General features: G+C 36.7%; 1 protein-coding gene across 1 annotated transcript; it reads right to left on the reverse strand.

The window, feature by feature from the left end:
* Nucleotides 1-11022: 11022 nt before the first annotated feature.
* Nucleotides 11023-16544, reverse strand: ATPSCKMT (ATP synthase c subunit lysine N-methyltransferase). The gene is made up of 5 exons (XM_039329308.1): nt 16388-16544; nt 14930-15227; nt 13636-13773; nt 12923-12973; nt 11023-11854 (listed from the first exon to the last, which is right to left on the reverse strand). The coding sequence occupies exons 2-5, from the start codon at nt 15212-15214 to the stop codon at nt 11654-11656; spliced, it is 675 nt and encodes a 224-aa protein (XP_039185242.1). The 5' UTR covers nt 15215-15227; nt 16388-16544; the 3' UTR covers nt 11023-11653.
* Nucleotides 16545-16720: the final 176 nt, after the last annotated feature.

Here is a 16720-nt window from a genome sequence, read left to right on the forward strand (position 1 = left end):
GAACAGCTTACATCCCACAACAATTCCCCCTAACACCATAAAACATCAACATCTGCCTGTCCCAGGTCCTTAGGAAGGACTTGATAGGTGGTTAAAAATGCCAAATCCAATCTGAACATATGGCTGACTGTGTGGCAAACTAATATAATACAACAAGTAGTATAGTGTAGTGTAGTGCAATGTAGTGTAGTGTAGTATAGTGGTGTGATATATAATAGTGTAGTGTAGTATAATGTACTATAGTATTAGTATAATATTGTACTGTAGTGTAGTGTAGTGTAGTATAATATGATATATATAATTAAAACAATACGATGCAATACAATATATAACATAACAAAACAACATAACATAATGTAACATAATAATATTATTAGAAAAGGTAAAGGAGTCCCTGTGGATTTTACTCCACAAGTTGTTGCCAACTGTAGGGAGTGTAGCTCATCTCCATTTCAAGGCATTGAGCCAGCACTGTTCAAAGACATTTCCTTGGTCATGTGGGCAACATGACGTCACAGAGTGCTGTTACCTTCCCTTCAAAGTGATGCCTATTTATGTACTTGCATTTGCAGTTGCTTTCGAACTGCTAAGTTGGTAGGAGCTGGGGCAAGGACAGAAGCTCACCCCATCACAGGGCATTTGGGTCTCAAACCTGGGCTGCCAGCTTTCCAGCTGACAAATCCAGTGTCTTAGCCACTGAGCTGTCATAATATATAAAATATCATATATATCATATCATATTTGTAATATGTTTTCAAAAATTCAAAACAATCCTATATATATAGATCTATACTATTGTTCTCACCAACTCACATTAAAGACACATGACAGATCATTAAACCAGGTACTACCAGATTCATGGTTCATCATCTTATTTCTTATTTCTGAACAGAATTCCATTCATTTCTAAACATATCATAGTTACACTCAATTGATGCATAGTACAATTTTCAATTTGCTATTTATTTCTTATTTGTAAAAATCAATATTTGTTTAAATGAGAAATAAATCCAAGAAGGTAAAATTACAAAGTATAAAACCAGTGCTTTTTTTTTGTCATAGAACGCACAGAACGGCGTTCCGGCACCTTTTTTTGAACGGAAGAACTGGTTCCTTCTAAGCTACCAGCGCAAGTACAGGTAATCCCCCTAACCCTCCCTGCCGCAAGGACTCACCTGGAAAAGATCTGTCTCCTCTCTGTTACATTTCCTGCTGCTGTTCCTATCTAGGCCAGGGGACATGTCCACAGCCCCCTGCAGCCCGATCCGGGCTCTGGAGGCCTGGAAAAGACCTCTAGAGCTCAGATCTATGGCCGCTGGGGGGGTGTGCAAAATTGCTCTGTGGCAATGGATCTCGGCGGCAAAGGTCTTTTCCAGGCCTTCAGAGCCCAGATCAGGCCACGGGGGGCTGTGGACACATCCCCTGGCCTCAGATCGGAGCGGCAGCAGGAACCACAGCAGAGAGGAGACAGGCCTTTTCCAGGTGAGTGATCTTTGCTCAGAAGCTCCCTAAAGCGGTTTCTTCTCCCCACCCCCTGTTCCATAAAGGGCTTTCAACTGGTGCCGGAGCTGTGCATGAGTTCCGACACCTTTTTTTTTTTAAAGCACTGTATAAAACCATAACACTACATATAGGATTTACTGAGAAAGTACTTCAGCAGTTGTCTGTAACAGTAGAACATATTCAAGGAATAGATGAAATAATAATTAATATTCTAGTGAGGAACAAATTTCTTACGACAAAGAGTGTCATTTTCTCTACTTGAGGTTAAGGGACAGACTTTTATTTAAATAGAAGTCTTAAAATATGTCATTCCAGAAAAGAATGCTGATATTGTTGTATATTGAATAATGTGTTCTGTTTTATTTTATTACTTAGGAGCTACCTAACTTTGAAACTGTAAGAAGAACCATAACATGATTTTGACCATTTGTTAATGATTGGCTATAATATGGGCCAGCTTCAGTCTTTTCAAACTGTAACATTTATACTGTTAAACAAAAAGTATGGATTTAAAAACTAATAGCAATTATTGAAAATCAAGGCATTTATACATTTTGAATGAATACAGTAGCAGCTTAGAAAAGCTTTTGTCAGTAGAATAAAGCCAGTATTCACAAAATATGTGAAATATGTTTGGAATTGTGGCAAACCAAATGCTTACGTATTTATTCTCTTTTCAGCAAATATTCAATAAATATGGATATAAATATTCAAATTATCAAAAGACAATGGATTTATTCAAATGCTAAGTCGGGAGCAGTCACAAGTCACTCCGCAATAAATGCAACCAACTGCCAGTACACAGAGCAGTTTACAGAGTAAGATCAGCAAAAATGTGGCTTTCTGTCAGAGAGACCATAGAATTCAACAGCTGATGAAGTAGGAGAAGACAAGCATAAAATAAAAATACAAATACAAAAGCAGAGACGTACAATATTGGAAAAGCATTGCATTAGCACAGTAGGAACTGGGATAGTTTATATGCAGGGCAGAAACACAGATTCAGTTGTTTTAAGCCCCCACCATCTCAAAGCCCCCCTACAAAAAAAAGAGATAACATATTTCTGCTTGGTGGCAGAAGAGAAAACTACCTGCTGGTGTCCAAGACCTGGAGATCAGCTAGTGGGAACCAATGACTGGTGACTGTGATCTCAAAGGGAGGAAGAAGTTGGCTTTGATTCATCCCATTCATTCTGTCTCTCTCAGACTGTTTCTTCTCAATTTTTATCAAAACCACAAGTGACAATGAAAGGTGGAAAAGGAAGGGAACAGATGCTGGATGCTGATTTTGGCATGCCATCCATTGGGAGCGCTGGTCTCAATGCTGAGAATACTTGTCTGGTAGTGCAACCATGCTTTGGAAGAATTTGGGGTAAAGAGAATAGCTGTGTGGAAATCTCGGTAAACATTATGGAGAAACTTTCATTTTGCTGGATTTAATCTGCTCCATTTGGCCACTGTTGTTATCACTCACTTCCCTTCCTGCATCTTCTCCTGTCCAGCATTATGAAACAGTTGATCTTATTAACAGATTCTCTCCTGTCATGAACATTCTGTGGGATCAGCAAACAAGAGAACCAAAAGTAGCACTTCCACTTCAGGAACTTAAATTACAGTTGTAGCATTATGGATTCTGCTTGCCTTGGCAGCAAAAGGGGCTTGTACTGCCTTAGGAATGGGAAAGCAAGAGAGACAATAGTAATAAGAATGGATTGCCTATGAACAACCAAGCGGGAGACTCAAATGCTCTCCCTCCAACCAGCCCCTATATAGTGAATATGTGTGGAAATCCCAGAGCTTATTCAGCAGGCTTATGCATTAGTTGAGCAAAGCTGACAGCATCATATTTTATCTGAATTCTGTTGTGTATGTTTGCTGCCTTCCCTCCCCCCCCCCATATTTCCCTTTTTTCCATGAACTCCTTTATATCTCTAGATTTGCCTTCATTCTTGGAAGGGGATTTCTCATTAAAACCTTTACTGCATGCAAGACTGCCTTATTACAGGTAGTCTTCAACTTACAACAGTTCATTTAGTGACCGTTCAAAGTTACAAGGGCACTGAAAAATGTGGTTAATGACTGTTTTTCCCAGTTAGCAAACTTTGCAGCATCCCCATGATCACGTGATCCAAATTCAGATGCTTGGTAATTGGTTCATACTTTGTCCCGAGGTCATGTGTGATCACCTTTTGCGACCTTCTCGCAAGCAAAGTCAGTGGGGAAGCCAGATTTACTTAACAACTGGGTTACTAACTTATGAACTGCAATGATTCACTTAACAAATGTGACAAAAAAGGTCATAAAATGGGGCAAAACTCACTTAGCAAATGTCTCACTTAACAACAGAAATGTTGGGCTCAATTGTGGTCATAAGTCGAGGGTTAATGATATATAGCTACTGCTTGTGTTCAGGATTGATAAAAAAGTTTGTTCAGATCTGTATTTCTGGGCTTTGGCTGGAAATACAAAATACTTTACTTTCTAGTTTTTCTATCTAGAGCATGAAAGAATACGTCCTTGGTAGAACAGCTAACAATTCCCCTGGCAAACAGACTAGGGTGTGTCAGGAAGTTTAGTGGCAGCTATCATAATTATCGTTTACTAAGGAATTCTTCAAAAAAAGGAGTCTGCCAAAGGACGTTTTTAAATTATTCCTTTTCCCAGAGTTTAAGTATAAGGGTATATTTAACACTAAGTCATAAATCAAGGTTCACAAAGTATAATGTTTAGGTTCATCCCTTGTGCTAAGTCAAAATGGATGCATATGTACATTATGGGCACCTTTAGGAAAGAGAGCAAACAAAGGAATGGCTTAATGCAATAGGTGAACCTCTGACAACAACTATTTAAAATGTGGTGATATTCCCCCATATACATATAAGCTGCAATGTTTGACAAGCCTCCCCACTGCATATGAACTACTAAAAGTGCCCTTGTTTAAAAAATAACAACAATAACAACCTTTCACAGCAAGCTGAATTGACCCTGAATAGCGACGGAGAAAATTCAATTAAAAACTTGTGGCCAGTAAACCAAATTGTTTCTATTCACCAAGTATATCTCAAAAGATAGAATGGTGAGTATGCTGACCTAATAGGAAGAGATAAACAATAATAAGGTCACACGGAATAATCTAAAATATTTTGAAAGACACACTGTAATTTCCACCCTGTCTCCTTTTTTCTTTGTTTTGTCTTGCAGTGTAGTGGGCCAAAGATATACAGTATTCTGTTTCTGCATTTTTTTATGGCCACTCAGCAAACTTTTGCTGAGGGTCCAGAATATATTTGTATGTATGCAAATAAAATTACAGCGTCTTCAAAGTGATTAGGTGAGATACATTTTTGCCACAACACAAACTTGGAGAACTTCTAGTTTACCCTTTTTGATGTGATTACTTCTCATCCCAATTCCACTCAAAACTAAGCCTCATTGTTTCCCCAAATTTATTTTACAATTCTTCTCCCTTCCCCATAGGTGACTTGCTTCAGCCATGGCACCATTCAACAGAAATATATAATATAGTTTTAAAATGAAAATAATAAAATAGTATCTGTAATTATGCACATGCCCTGCTAGTCTCCAATCAAAGGAAGAAGAAAACTGGCACATAAGTCCTTGTGGATCCTCTCATGTCCTTGTTAGCCCACCTAGCAAGGCTGGGCTGCTTGCTACAATGTGATCCTGTCTGGGTGGAGAGAAAGGCAGTGAGGTCTCCTCCTAATTATACCTTAAGGATCTGTAATTGAAGTGAACACATCCTACTCTGCCCATTACAATTTAAACTTCCAGGTTTTTAACTATCTTAGGCTCCTTGATATGCAGACAATTTCTCATTCAGGACTCTTAATTTCCTGTAATAAAATAGCATTGGTTTGAATATGTATAGCAAATGTACTTTGAAACATTAGAAGATTCCTCTGAGGTATCCAACAGTATTTTTATTCAATGAATTTTTGAGATATTAGCAGCATAAAGACCTAGAGAATGTTGTGGTATTTAAGATTAGATTCATTTCCAAATACATGAAAGGGTGTCTTGTTTATTAAACACCAACAGCAACAATTACTTTAGACATGTGCAAATTTAAATTAGCTGGGATACAAATAAAATAAGGAGAATACAGGCAATGAGTAAAGAAATGTAAGACTTAAACTGCTTATTCGGGGGGGGGGGTTGTGAGAAAGTAAAAACAAATCAAGATGCTGACCACAATTGTGCAACTGAGACTCCATCCCTTTTTTTACATGTGTGGCATGGATGATGCATATAAAAGAGGGCGCTCTCAGCCACCATCTTGACTCATGTTCTCTCGGCCGCCATCTTGACTTTTTTAACATCCACACATACAGACCTCGCATATGCCAATCTATAATAGTAGGACTGTAACATCCTTTTTAGAGCATATTCATACATCATGCCATACAGGTATATTTGACTTACTGGGTGCAACGTCTGTGATCAATATGTACTATAAGACGAGAGAGAGAAAGAATAAGGACAAGTGCCTATGGTTGGAAACAGTGAAGTTTTATGGGATGCTCCTATATATAAATCCTTGTTTGTTCCCAATCTATCCATTCATGGGTATCCAGTATTTTCTCATCGCACTATGAAGCTTTTGTTGAAACTCTTTATCACTTAAGGAGCAGAAAAGAATACAACCAGCTCCTCTGAGATTTGGGCTTTTTAGGAAATTCCTGGAGGACAAGAAGAACAGGTGCAACCCCTGAAAGAAAAATACAGTTCATCCCTCCGCAGCTCACTCTTTCTGTTGTTTTTGAGAGCACAGCCCATCCAGAGTGATCACTGTTCTCCATTTTAAATCAAATTGTGTGGCTATGATACGTTCTGTGAACTTTAAAAAATTCACAAAGATTGTCAAGCAAACATAATAAACGATTGCAACTGTTAGTGTTCGTGCAACTATTAATCACGCTGCCAAGCTGAAATCATATACCCCCAGGGATCTAGTCATTCAAAAAACAATTTATTTTGAAAGATTTGTAGAGTACTATAGCACCTGCTAATGAACATGGTTATATATTAGCCAAGACTTTATTTCCTAGCATTAGTAAACCAAGTCATTTTTCTAAGAGGTTTGTGAAAAAAAAATGTGTTTGCTATGCCCAGTTTAGGTGCTGTCCAAAATAAAGAAAGCCATGCCTGCAGGCTACAAGTTAATTATATATGAATGCGTATAATTTTATATATTATATGGACACAAAATAAGCATAACTGAGTCAAGAGAAGAGAGAAGCTGCCAGACTTTCTTTCAATCTGGGTTACAGCGCCAAGATGCTGTTGTTTTGTTGGCATTTTTAGGGTTTTCTTTTGCATTGTGTGATCTCCAGTCATCAGAAGTCATATAATTAAAATTATGATTCTATGGAACAATTCCGCTATGGTTCCTGCTGAGGACTCTGGGGCCCTTCGCTGAGCTGGTTGTTTCATTGTCTGCCTATGCCACAGAGAAAGGCTTTTGCCTTGACTCTGCTCTGGTTGAACATAATTATACATAATTTACAGTAGTAGAATATGGAAGTAACATAGAAATTTTTTATCTGGCAAGAGGATCTTGGAAGGGAGTGGAGCTTGGTTACCTTGGCAACAGGAAGTTTATTTTCCTCCAAGACCCTCTCTTTTATAAACTCTTTTGTACCTTTTATAAAAAGATGTGGAAAAAAAACATTTCTTATGAGAAAGGGTTACATGAAAAATCAATTTTTCTGATTTTTGATGATTATAATTATAAATGTACAGTATAGGGCCATTCTTGCTGTACATTCTAACTGAAAACCGATAAGTCAAAGAATGGACTGGGTGATTCAAATAAAGGTATACCCTCATATCATTTCTCAGCTTTTGTTGCTTCTCTTTGGCTTTATTCAGTGTTTGGCTTTCTAAGTTCTGTATTTCCAGGGTGTTCTCTCTCCTTATCTTATTCTCTAAAAATAGTTTTGTCATTTGAGCTGTTAGGAAATTTTACTCTGAACAAAACCATCACCACCATCATTTAACATTTCTTTCCCTCACAAATCTGGACTGCAAATATTCTGAAAGTTTTGTTGCAGTTGGCATCTTCATAAATACAGTATTCTGTGTGTGAAAGCTGAATTTCTGCTTAGCTCTAACTGGGATTGAAAATTCCCACAAGTCAATATTTAGAAGATTCCATCCATTGACAAGGCAGTAACTTTGAAAAAGATCTACACTGAATTTCTAGACAAGGTAGGACAAAGAAAGACCCAATTCAAATCCTGTTTATACAGATCTGGTCCTCTGCTGATCAGTTACTTTTCACAGAGAAATGTGATGAGCGGATGAGGGAGTGAACAGCCAGCAGTAACATCAATTCTTCAATTCTGTCATGTGTTTCTTTGCCAAAGTATGGTCATGGTCATGTAAGCCGATGATAATATTGAAGGCAGTAACATCATCTGTGGGATTCTTGGTGACTGTCTCTCCTTGAAAATGTATTCTTGGTTGGTGCTCAGCAATGCCTATCTGTAGTGTTTTGTTGGGCTGATTGCTATAAATCATGCTACATGCTATAACATTAAATTCCAGTGTATGATATAAAATAAAAAAACACAAGAAAAAGATGAATAATTGCAGTGTATAGTTTGGTGGAAGCTAAGATGGATTGAAAGCTTACAATAGTGCAGAGAGATATCACAAATGTTGGGGCAAACTAATTTTAGCTATGTTTCTTTTTATTTTTATAATTTAATATCTTTACTTCATCTAGCTTACTATTTCTTACTCCTTTTTTGCATTCTACATAATATAGCTTACCTCAAAAGATAACAGAGTGATTTATATTTAATGTATGTACAAGCTACCTCATTCATGGCAAAAATCACACAAAATACAAGAATTGAGTGGATTTGCTTCTCCAAGGAAGTGCAAAACACTTTTCAAAAATGTTCAGTTTTGATTTTAAAACAGTCTCTCCTTAATTAAATAAAAGTTTAAAGTATAACCATATTTTTATTATTCTGTTAAAAAAAACCTTATTTTTGCCTTAAAAACCTGGCATGTTAGTACAGAATCTAGGCGATATTCTATGTCCCACATTGGCCAAACATTCAAGAGCCTGACAAGCTTGGTCTGATAGATGTTATCTCTCTTTCAAGTATGCTTCTGTTCTGAATTGCTGATATTTTAAATATATTGCCTGTCATTCAGTAGTATAGACAATCATAAAACTACTTGTCCAATCATCCATTAATTTACCTTCTTTTAACTATTTAAATGGATATCCATCTCTATAGCCAATGGCAAGAACTTGCATAGTTTAAAAAATATGATCTACATTCTTAGAACTCTTGGTGCGCTTTGCAATTAAGTTCAAGAGATTCTAATATCACACCAAAAAACAACTTCAGCAGCATTAATGATTTCATAGATATATTATCCTTGTCTGCCTTCTCTTCAAGCATGAAATTCTGTTTGCGACCTTTTCTGCTTTAACTACCTAATTATTTTAATGGCTTTTTTTGTACATACTTGCAGATCTCTACAAGAGTACTTTTGAGCCATGGTGACCAGCACCTTATATACAGTATCCACATGTAGCCTCACTTGTTTTCTTGGATTTATATCCTAACTTCCTCCAGAGGCTCAAATCAACAAATATAGGAGCTCTCTCCTCCTAGTCTTCCCCACAATTTCTCTGTGGAATAAGTTAGATGGAGGGAGAATGACTTTTCGCAAGTCATCCACTGTATTTCTATGATTGCAGGGTGACTTGAACTTGAGTCTCCTAAATCCTCGTCCAAGAACTTGAACCATAGAGACAGCTGGGGGATGGGGGGAGCCAGCTGGGGGATGGGAGGGAACCAGTTGGGGGAAGAGGGGAGCCAGTGGATAGGTTTGGGCTACCACATAAGGGAAACGTAGAAGGGTGTTCCCAAGTAGTGGAGTAACAGCTCCCAATACAGTAAGTGGAGGAGAAAGTGTACAGATACATCCCTAGCCTAAAAGTAGACACCGTATCACCCAATGTTTAACCTTCTACTGGTATTTCTGAGGAAATTTGTGGAGATGTTTGTAGAAGTTTGTGCAATACCCTCTAGAGGATGCATATGACTGAGTCATTTCAGAAAGAGGCCAGAACTAAGCATTTGACGGATACTGTCTTTGTTGTGCTGCTAGAGATGACTAAAATAATATTTGGATAGGGGAAACCTGCCTCTCTTAGATCTGGCATTCAGATAATGGCATTCAGTGCCATTAATAGTATATCTTTCTGGGTCACCTCAAAAGATTGAGGACATGAATTTGCTATGTTTTTGCTCTTTCCAATTGATGATAATGAGGAAGAAGAAATCTATCCAACAACTTTTTTATAAAAGTACCTGGTAGGTAAGGTGCCACGAGACCAACAATCCAGAAGCACTTCAGCACTCCCAACATGAATGACTGTAGTAGTAATGCATCTTGCACACCTACTTATTGTATGTCACTATTAATCATTTTAGAAGCTTTTCACTTCAGTACAAGTGGATATTTCTTTACCTTCCAAAAAGTTCCTTTTAATAGACACTTTTCCCCTTCCCATCATACTACTTGGGAGCTTGGTGGTAGCAAAAAGTGCAATTATACTTATAAAACAAATCTGCTATTTCATCTCTAAAGGCCTTTCTTCTCTAATTCTCACAGCATTTCCATGTTAGCCACATAGCCGTGTGCAGCCCTACAAAACCTTTTCTCCTGCCATATTGAGATGAAAATACATACAAAAAATCCTGGTTGACACTTAGAAAATCAGCACATTGACAAAATTCCCATCTGTCAATCATAAAAGTCACACTAGATCTGTACTGTACATATACTACACTGATACATTAGAACATTCTAGATTCTTGGAAAGAACTCAGTGCATATGAAGGCCAAACCAAATAAAGAACTGGCAGCTGTGGTTTTATATTTTTGCGCATATTATATTATTGAAAGGACGTAATAGGTGGATATAAATGCTAAATCAGTCTAAACATTTGGCTGATTGCGCAACCATAAAATAAAAAACAACATAATCTTAATGTACAAAAAAGATTATTGTATTCCCAAAATTCCCTTTAAAACCTACATTAACCTACAAATCCACAAAATGTTTTGTACTTACCCCTTCCGTGCTATTAAATATTGTCCTTTAAAAAGTGAAAAGTGCTCCCTAAGATTTAAAGACTGCTTGTGCTATCTGTATCTCCAGAATATCTTGTGCCCAAATAGTAATATAGTAATCCTGTTTCTGTATGGCCTGCCTATAATTTTAGTGGTTTTTTTTTTTTTTTTTAGCTGAATAACATTAGGAAATAGGCCTTTTTGGCCATTGCCAAACTTGGACAGATACCTAGCACCAAAGTCTACTTAATTCTTACTTGACCCTTTTCCATGGAAATTGTAATGCTTTTGCTTAAACTTCTGATCTCCTGTGCAAATCTGTCCCCCATTCTTTTTTATCCATCGTCTGGCTTCTGCTATTTTTCTATTTAAAAATGCAATGACACTGGGTATATCTAAACAACTTTAATAAATCACAACATTATCAATAAAATCATCTTCATTTAACAAAATATTTATTTTTATATTCTCTTCTGCTTTTCATTAACCTAGGATTCCACTGCCCCTCCCTCCAGTAGACTTTAATTCATAAAACAGATTTTCTCATTATGGCTCTGCATTCTGGCAGCCAATTTTAAATTTTGTTCGACTCATAACAACATATAACTGAAGTGAAGAGAAAACAGGGATAAAGGGACTTATTCATAAGGATAAGAATAAGGATGAATAGTATAGCTTTAATCAGAATGCACTGAAAATATTAAACCGTTTTTAACCTAAGGATTTAGATTAAAATCCTAATGCATTTTTACAATGTTAAATTACAATTTTGTAATTTATTTTAATTGTCAAGTGTTATCCCACAGAATCCAAAGGTTTTGAGCCATAGATCTGGAGGGAACTTCTCTACATTTGTTTTTTCATAACACAAGCATTGCTTAACACTTACACTGCATTGCACATAAAATATTTCCAGAAATTTCTGAAATGTTTGCCCATGAACCCAAGAGAAATAATATGTTCTGTAAAACATACACACACACAAATTGAAAACTAAAATAGTGTTTCTCTGGAGTTTTGGCTAACTGGAAGGAATGTCCTTGACAAGAGCTGTATCATCTTCCTTTTTCATCGTAAACGATTTGGAATCATATGCCCAAACAGTGTCAATGCCTTCACCAAAACTATGATTTGGTCTCCAATGGGGAAAAGGAAAGCGGCAAGCAATGACCCTGGCATCTTGCAGGAGTTCATCTCCAAGCTTCTTCTCCAGCTGCAGCATCTGTGAAGAAATGTCAGAAACGTTCAAGAAATGTGGAAGAGACGCTTGACACACAGTCTGAAAAATATATATATCAGGGAGTATTTGGGAATATACATTCAAGTGAGGAGTTGTATAAATGTAAAATGGTTGGTTACAAAGAAAGTATAATAAAGGGGCACAAGAATTAAAAAACAATTGGTCTCCTGAATGTGAAGGATGGATGCTGGCTATACAGGACAGGACAGGAAAGCAAAATTCTGGTTGCACCAAATTAGCAGGAAAAAATACATGTGTTGCTTGTGATAAATTGTTAGGAATAATAAATGAAGAATGAAGCAGGTACATTTTTCCTTTTCAAGGTTCCTCATATCCATAACGGGAAGCTCAAGCTGCTCTCATTAAGACTGCAGCCAATTATCTCAAACACTATAATTTTTTTTCCACGTTCTGAATGTGAATCTGGACATAGGAAGTCAATTAAAGGATCTGGTTCTAACTTTGTGAGAAGGAACAAAGAAAAAATGAAAAGAAATCAAGTTCTAAGGCACTATTTGAAGGGATTAAAGCTCAGGATTGTTAGAAATAAAAGGAAGGAATAAAACCCTGGTTATATAACCTGGGGTTAAAATAATTATTTTATCATCTCTGATAACCCCAAATGGATTTTTGTTGTTATCAGCCCTGAAATGAGGTGGTTTTATGGATTTTTTTTAAATAGATATCAGATATAGGAAGAAATCATTTGTTGTTTAAGAGGTGATAAATTACTAAAATTATTTATATTTATAGTGGTGAAGGGAAAAATCATTCTTTATATATTCCTTTTTAATTATATTCTTATTTTTTCTTTCTTTTCTATTTTTTTCTTTTTTTGGCACCTATTTTTTATTTCTTTCAATTGTGTTAGTTTTTACTGTTGTAAATAGTAATCTTTAATAAAATTACTACATATAAAAAAGAAATAGATTCCGCTGTTCATTATTTGTGAAGATGAACAAAGTTTTCTATCAAATCTATCAATAAAAACCTCAAAGATTCCACAATCTCTTAATTAGACAGTCTAGTGGTTAAATAATGGAAACTTACCATCTGAGGAACTCCAAAAATGACAATGTTTGCATACTGGGAAAAACTGACCTGTTTTGAAATAAAATGTCAAATTTAAGGATTTATATAAATGCACTTTTCATTCATGAACATGCATGTATTTTGTTGTTGTTGTTAATTGCGAAGTCGTGTCCGACCCATCGCGACCCCATGGACAATGCATGTATAGGGAAGCCAATCAGATAAAAAAAAAAAAAAACCTGGTGGCTAGATCAAGTGGGTTCAATCCTTTTCCCCTAAGCTTTCAGGGGCAACTTTCTGCACTCGGCCCTTGTATCAGGAGAAAATTCTTTATTCGTACCGAACAAATCTTTCCTTCATATACTGATGACAGGTACAGAATCCCCTGGTAAGGGATACAGAGGCTCTAGTGTGAGGAGGGCAATGGTAAAGGAATAAATCCTTCTACCTTATTAATGGAGCAAATAACTGTAATCTATTATATAAATAGTACACCTAAGGTGACCTTAAGATAGAATTAAAAGGATGGGGAAAGAGAAGTGGGATTGCCGCTTTGCTGCTGATTTGTATAGCAGCAGTTTTAAAAATATAGCCCAGTAATTCCACTGAGTGACGCCGCAGAAATATTAATGGACGTAACAAGCATTTTAAACCTATTAAAAGCCACAGTAAGATATTTGTTTTCTCTAGACAGCTGATGATTTGCATCCTGTGTTGTTACATTTGCATACCTTCCATAAGTCTGAAATGTAAAAATTGACATCTTGATGAACTCCCTCTCTCCAGGCACGGTACCTTGAATACCATACTAACCAAGGATTTAATTCATAACCCACAGCTTTAAATCCAACTTTTGCAGCTGCTATTACCTGCATAAAGATAAATAAGTATTTAATTTTTAAAAACTGTTTTATTATAAAATGTTGTGTGTGTGTGCGTATGTATATATGACAGCCAAATAAATAGGCTTAGCAATTTGCCCTAATTTTGCCAGATTCTTCATCATAAATGTAAGAGATTTATTGTACTTTGTAGTCTTACTGCAATCTTAATGAATCTGTATAAATTATTAGTCTGCAAAAAAATTATTAGTCTGCTGAGAAGCTAATACTCTTTATTGACTGCAATGGTTGGGGGGGGGAACATTAAAATCCAGATTTACAAGCTTCTGGTTAAATAAATTTTAAAAAAGCCTTGTAACTCCTCTGCCAACCAGCCTACTTGTTTTCCACAGTAGTCATGAAGGAAGAGATTTCCCTAATGGCTTACAAAGAAAATAAGAGTAGGCTTGTAGAAAATTATTAAACTAACCCATTCCCTCTCCACCATTCTACCCACTAGTCTGCATGAAGCTCCTCTTTGCTTCATGTATGGAATATTTCTGCATCAAACAAAACAAAAAGTTGAACCCACATGGCTAAGAAGATTGCCAGGTCATAACCCAGAGCAGCTGTTTAGGCTTGTAATAGCACAAGAAGACTGTAAAAGTTACAGCTCCAATAGTCTTCTTCTTTTGATCCCATCTATTCTTGTTTTACAGCCAAATCAAATGAGGGAGTTCTCCCCTTTTGATCCCATTTTTCCCTTTCCTTATTTTGCTCTAAGATTATAATGCACATTAAATCCCAGCTAACTACAAGTGCATGATGGACTAGGAAATGTGGAAGGAAAGGGAGGCCAAAAGAATGCATCCCAGAAGACTAGATCTTATACTGTAATCCAGGAATTCTATTGATCTATTTTATAAATGAGAGCTATAGTACTTTTCTTTCGTGTCTTAAGAACTCCAGAACAATTGTTAACATTACCAGCTGAAAGCATTTAAAAAGCTACTCTAAGAAAAACTTTCTGAATAATACTGAGCTGGATGCTTATATCAATAACAAGTTGCTTCATTGTGTGTGTGATTTTAAATTCCATCCTTATCCTGAGAAAGATATAAGAATGTATTTAAGACAAGGGGTGTGTGTCAAGATGCACTTCACTGAAAACTATTTCATTAAACACAATTCTATTTAAACTTACAATACGTCCGTCACCACTTCCTACGTCAACTAGCATTCCTTTTCTGCCTTTCAACATGATTAGGACATTTTCAATCTGCTTTGAAGTTGCAGGCACAAATGGCAGGCAATGCTTTCTCAATGCTGGAGCAATAAATGGAATGGCCACAGAATATAAGGCTACTAATGTCCCACCAATTATACCAGGGAGCAAAACACCCCAAGTCCTTTTGCTAGAGTCTTCATCAGCAATGGTCAAAAGTGTAACTTCTTGAGTTGCACTGCTTTCAGCAAGTATTTTTGACATAACAGACAAAAACCTAGAAAAGGAAAGTAGTATGTTTAGTCCGACAAAATATAGATGGTATTTATACATTTATGTCCCTGATTTAAACAAAAAAACCTTTACTTGGGGTTTCATGGTTTCTAACAGCATCCAAGCACATATTTCCTAATCTCACCATTTTGTCCCTTAGCTAATAATATTGAGAGGTAAATGAACAAGAATTCATTTACTGTAGCTATCAGGGCCAGCTGAAAAATTTACCATTAAATATAATCCCTCTGTAAAGCCATAGTTAATTTACATATATCTAACACAACTTTTTCCTATTTTCCCCAGAACAACTCTGTGAGGTGAGTTGGATTGAGACAGTGACCAGCAGTCCCCCAGCTGGTAAGGCAGAACTTGAACTCACAATCTCCTGCTTCCTTAACCACCAGATCAAACTGGCTCTAAATAAATAAAAAGTTTTACTTTGGCTGAATAATAGACATATTGTTGTTGTTTTTGAGAACATAATGGAAGTGTTTGGCCATTACCTTCTTCCAAAACATTTCAAGATGTCAGTTGTATGTAGTATGTATGCATGCATTTATTTATGTGCCACCCATCTCGACTTTGGGAAGCTTACAAATATTAAAACTAATACACATTAAAATAATAAAACAAAAACAATAATAGTTTTTAGAGCAAAGTTGGTTAAAGAAAGACAAAAGCTAAAGCAAGGTATCTGATTTTAACAGCTTCCTCTGGATTAGAAGAAGCAAAGATAGATAGGAACATGTTTTTTTTTAAATCTCTTATAAATGATTTGAGGTTTCAATTAAATGTTGCATATTTAATATTTTATACACACTCAATGAAAGTGGTGGTGGGGCGCGGTTGGAAGAGCTGAGGGATCAGGTTAAGGAGAGATCATCATGAAAAAAACTATGTATGCGATCGCTAGGAATCGACATCGACTTGATGGCACATAATCAATTCCAGCAAAGTAAGCAAAAAATGCTCAAGATACAGTGCTGGTAACAGAAAACAGAAAGTTCTCATTAGTTTACGAAATGTATATCATAGTATCCTTATCGAGGACAAAATACAGTAGTGAGGGGGGGAAAGGAGGACAGCGTAAATTATTAATCCGCAATTCTAAATATTTGGACAGAGAAGCAAGCAAGAAAGAACCATGAAATTGTTCCCTACCTTCCCTTTCGCGCTTGGCCACACCGCTTCGGAACACAGTGACGTAGAAGGACCTGCCTCCCCCCACCTCCGAAAGCCTGCTCCTACATAGCGGAAACCGCGGGAAAGAGTTCTTCCAGCTCAAGTGGATGTACCATTATTTTGATTAGGGCAGGGGTAGGCAACCTTGGCTCTTTTATGACTCGTGGACTTCAACTCCCAGAATTCCTGAGCCAGCCATGCTGGGAGTTGAAGTCCACGAGTCATAAAAGAGCCAAGGTTGCCTACCCCTGGATTAGGGGGACTCGTGTTTTTCGAAAGAGTAGCGCTTTTTCTGTTCCGCATTGAAAATAG

Source organism: Crotalus tigris, unplaced genomic scaffold (genome assembly GCF_016545835.1).
Source record: "Crotalus tigris isolate CLP2741 ecotype Arizona unplaced genomic scaffold, ASM1654583v1 scf7180000024391.5723578, whole genome shotgun sequence".
Taxonomy (NCBI): domain Eukaryota; kingdom Metazoa; phylum Chordata; class Lepidosauria; order Squamata; family Viperidae; genus Crotalus; species Crotalus tigris.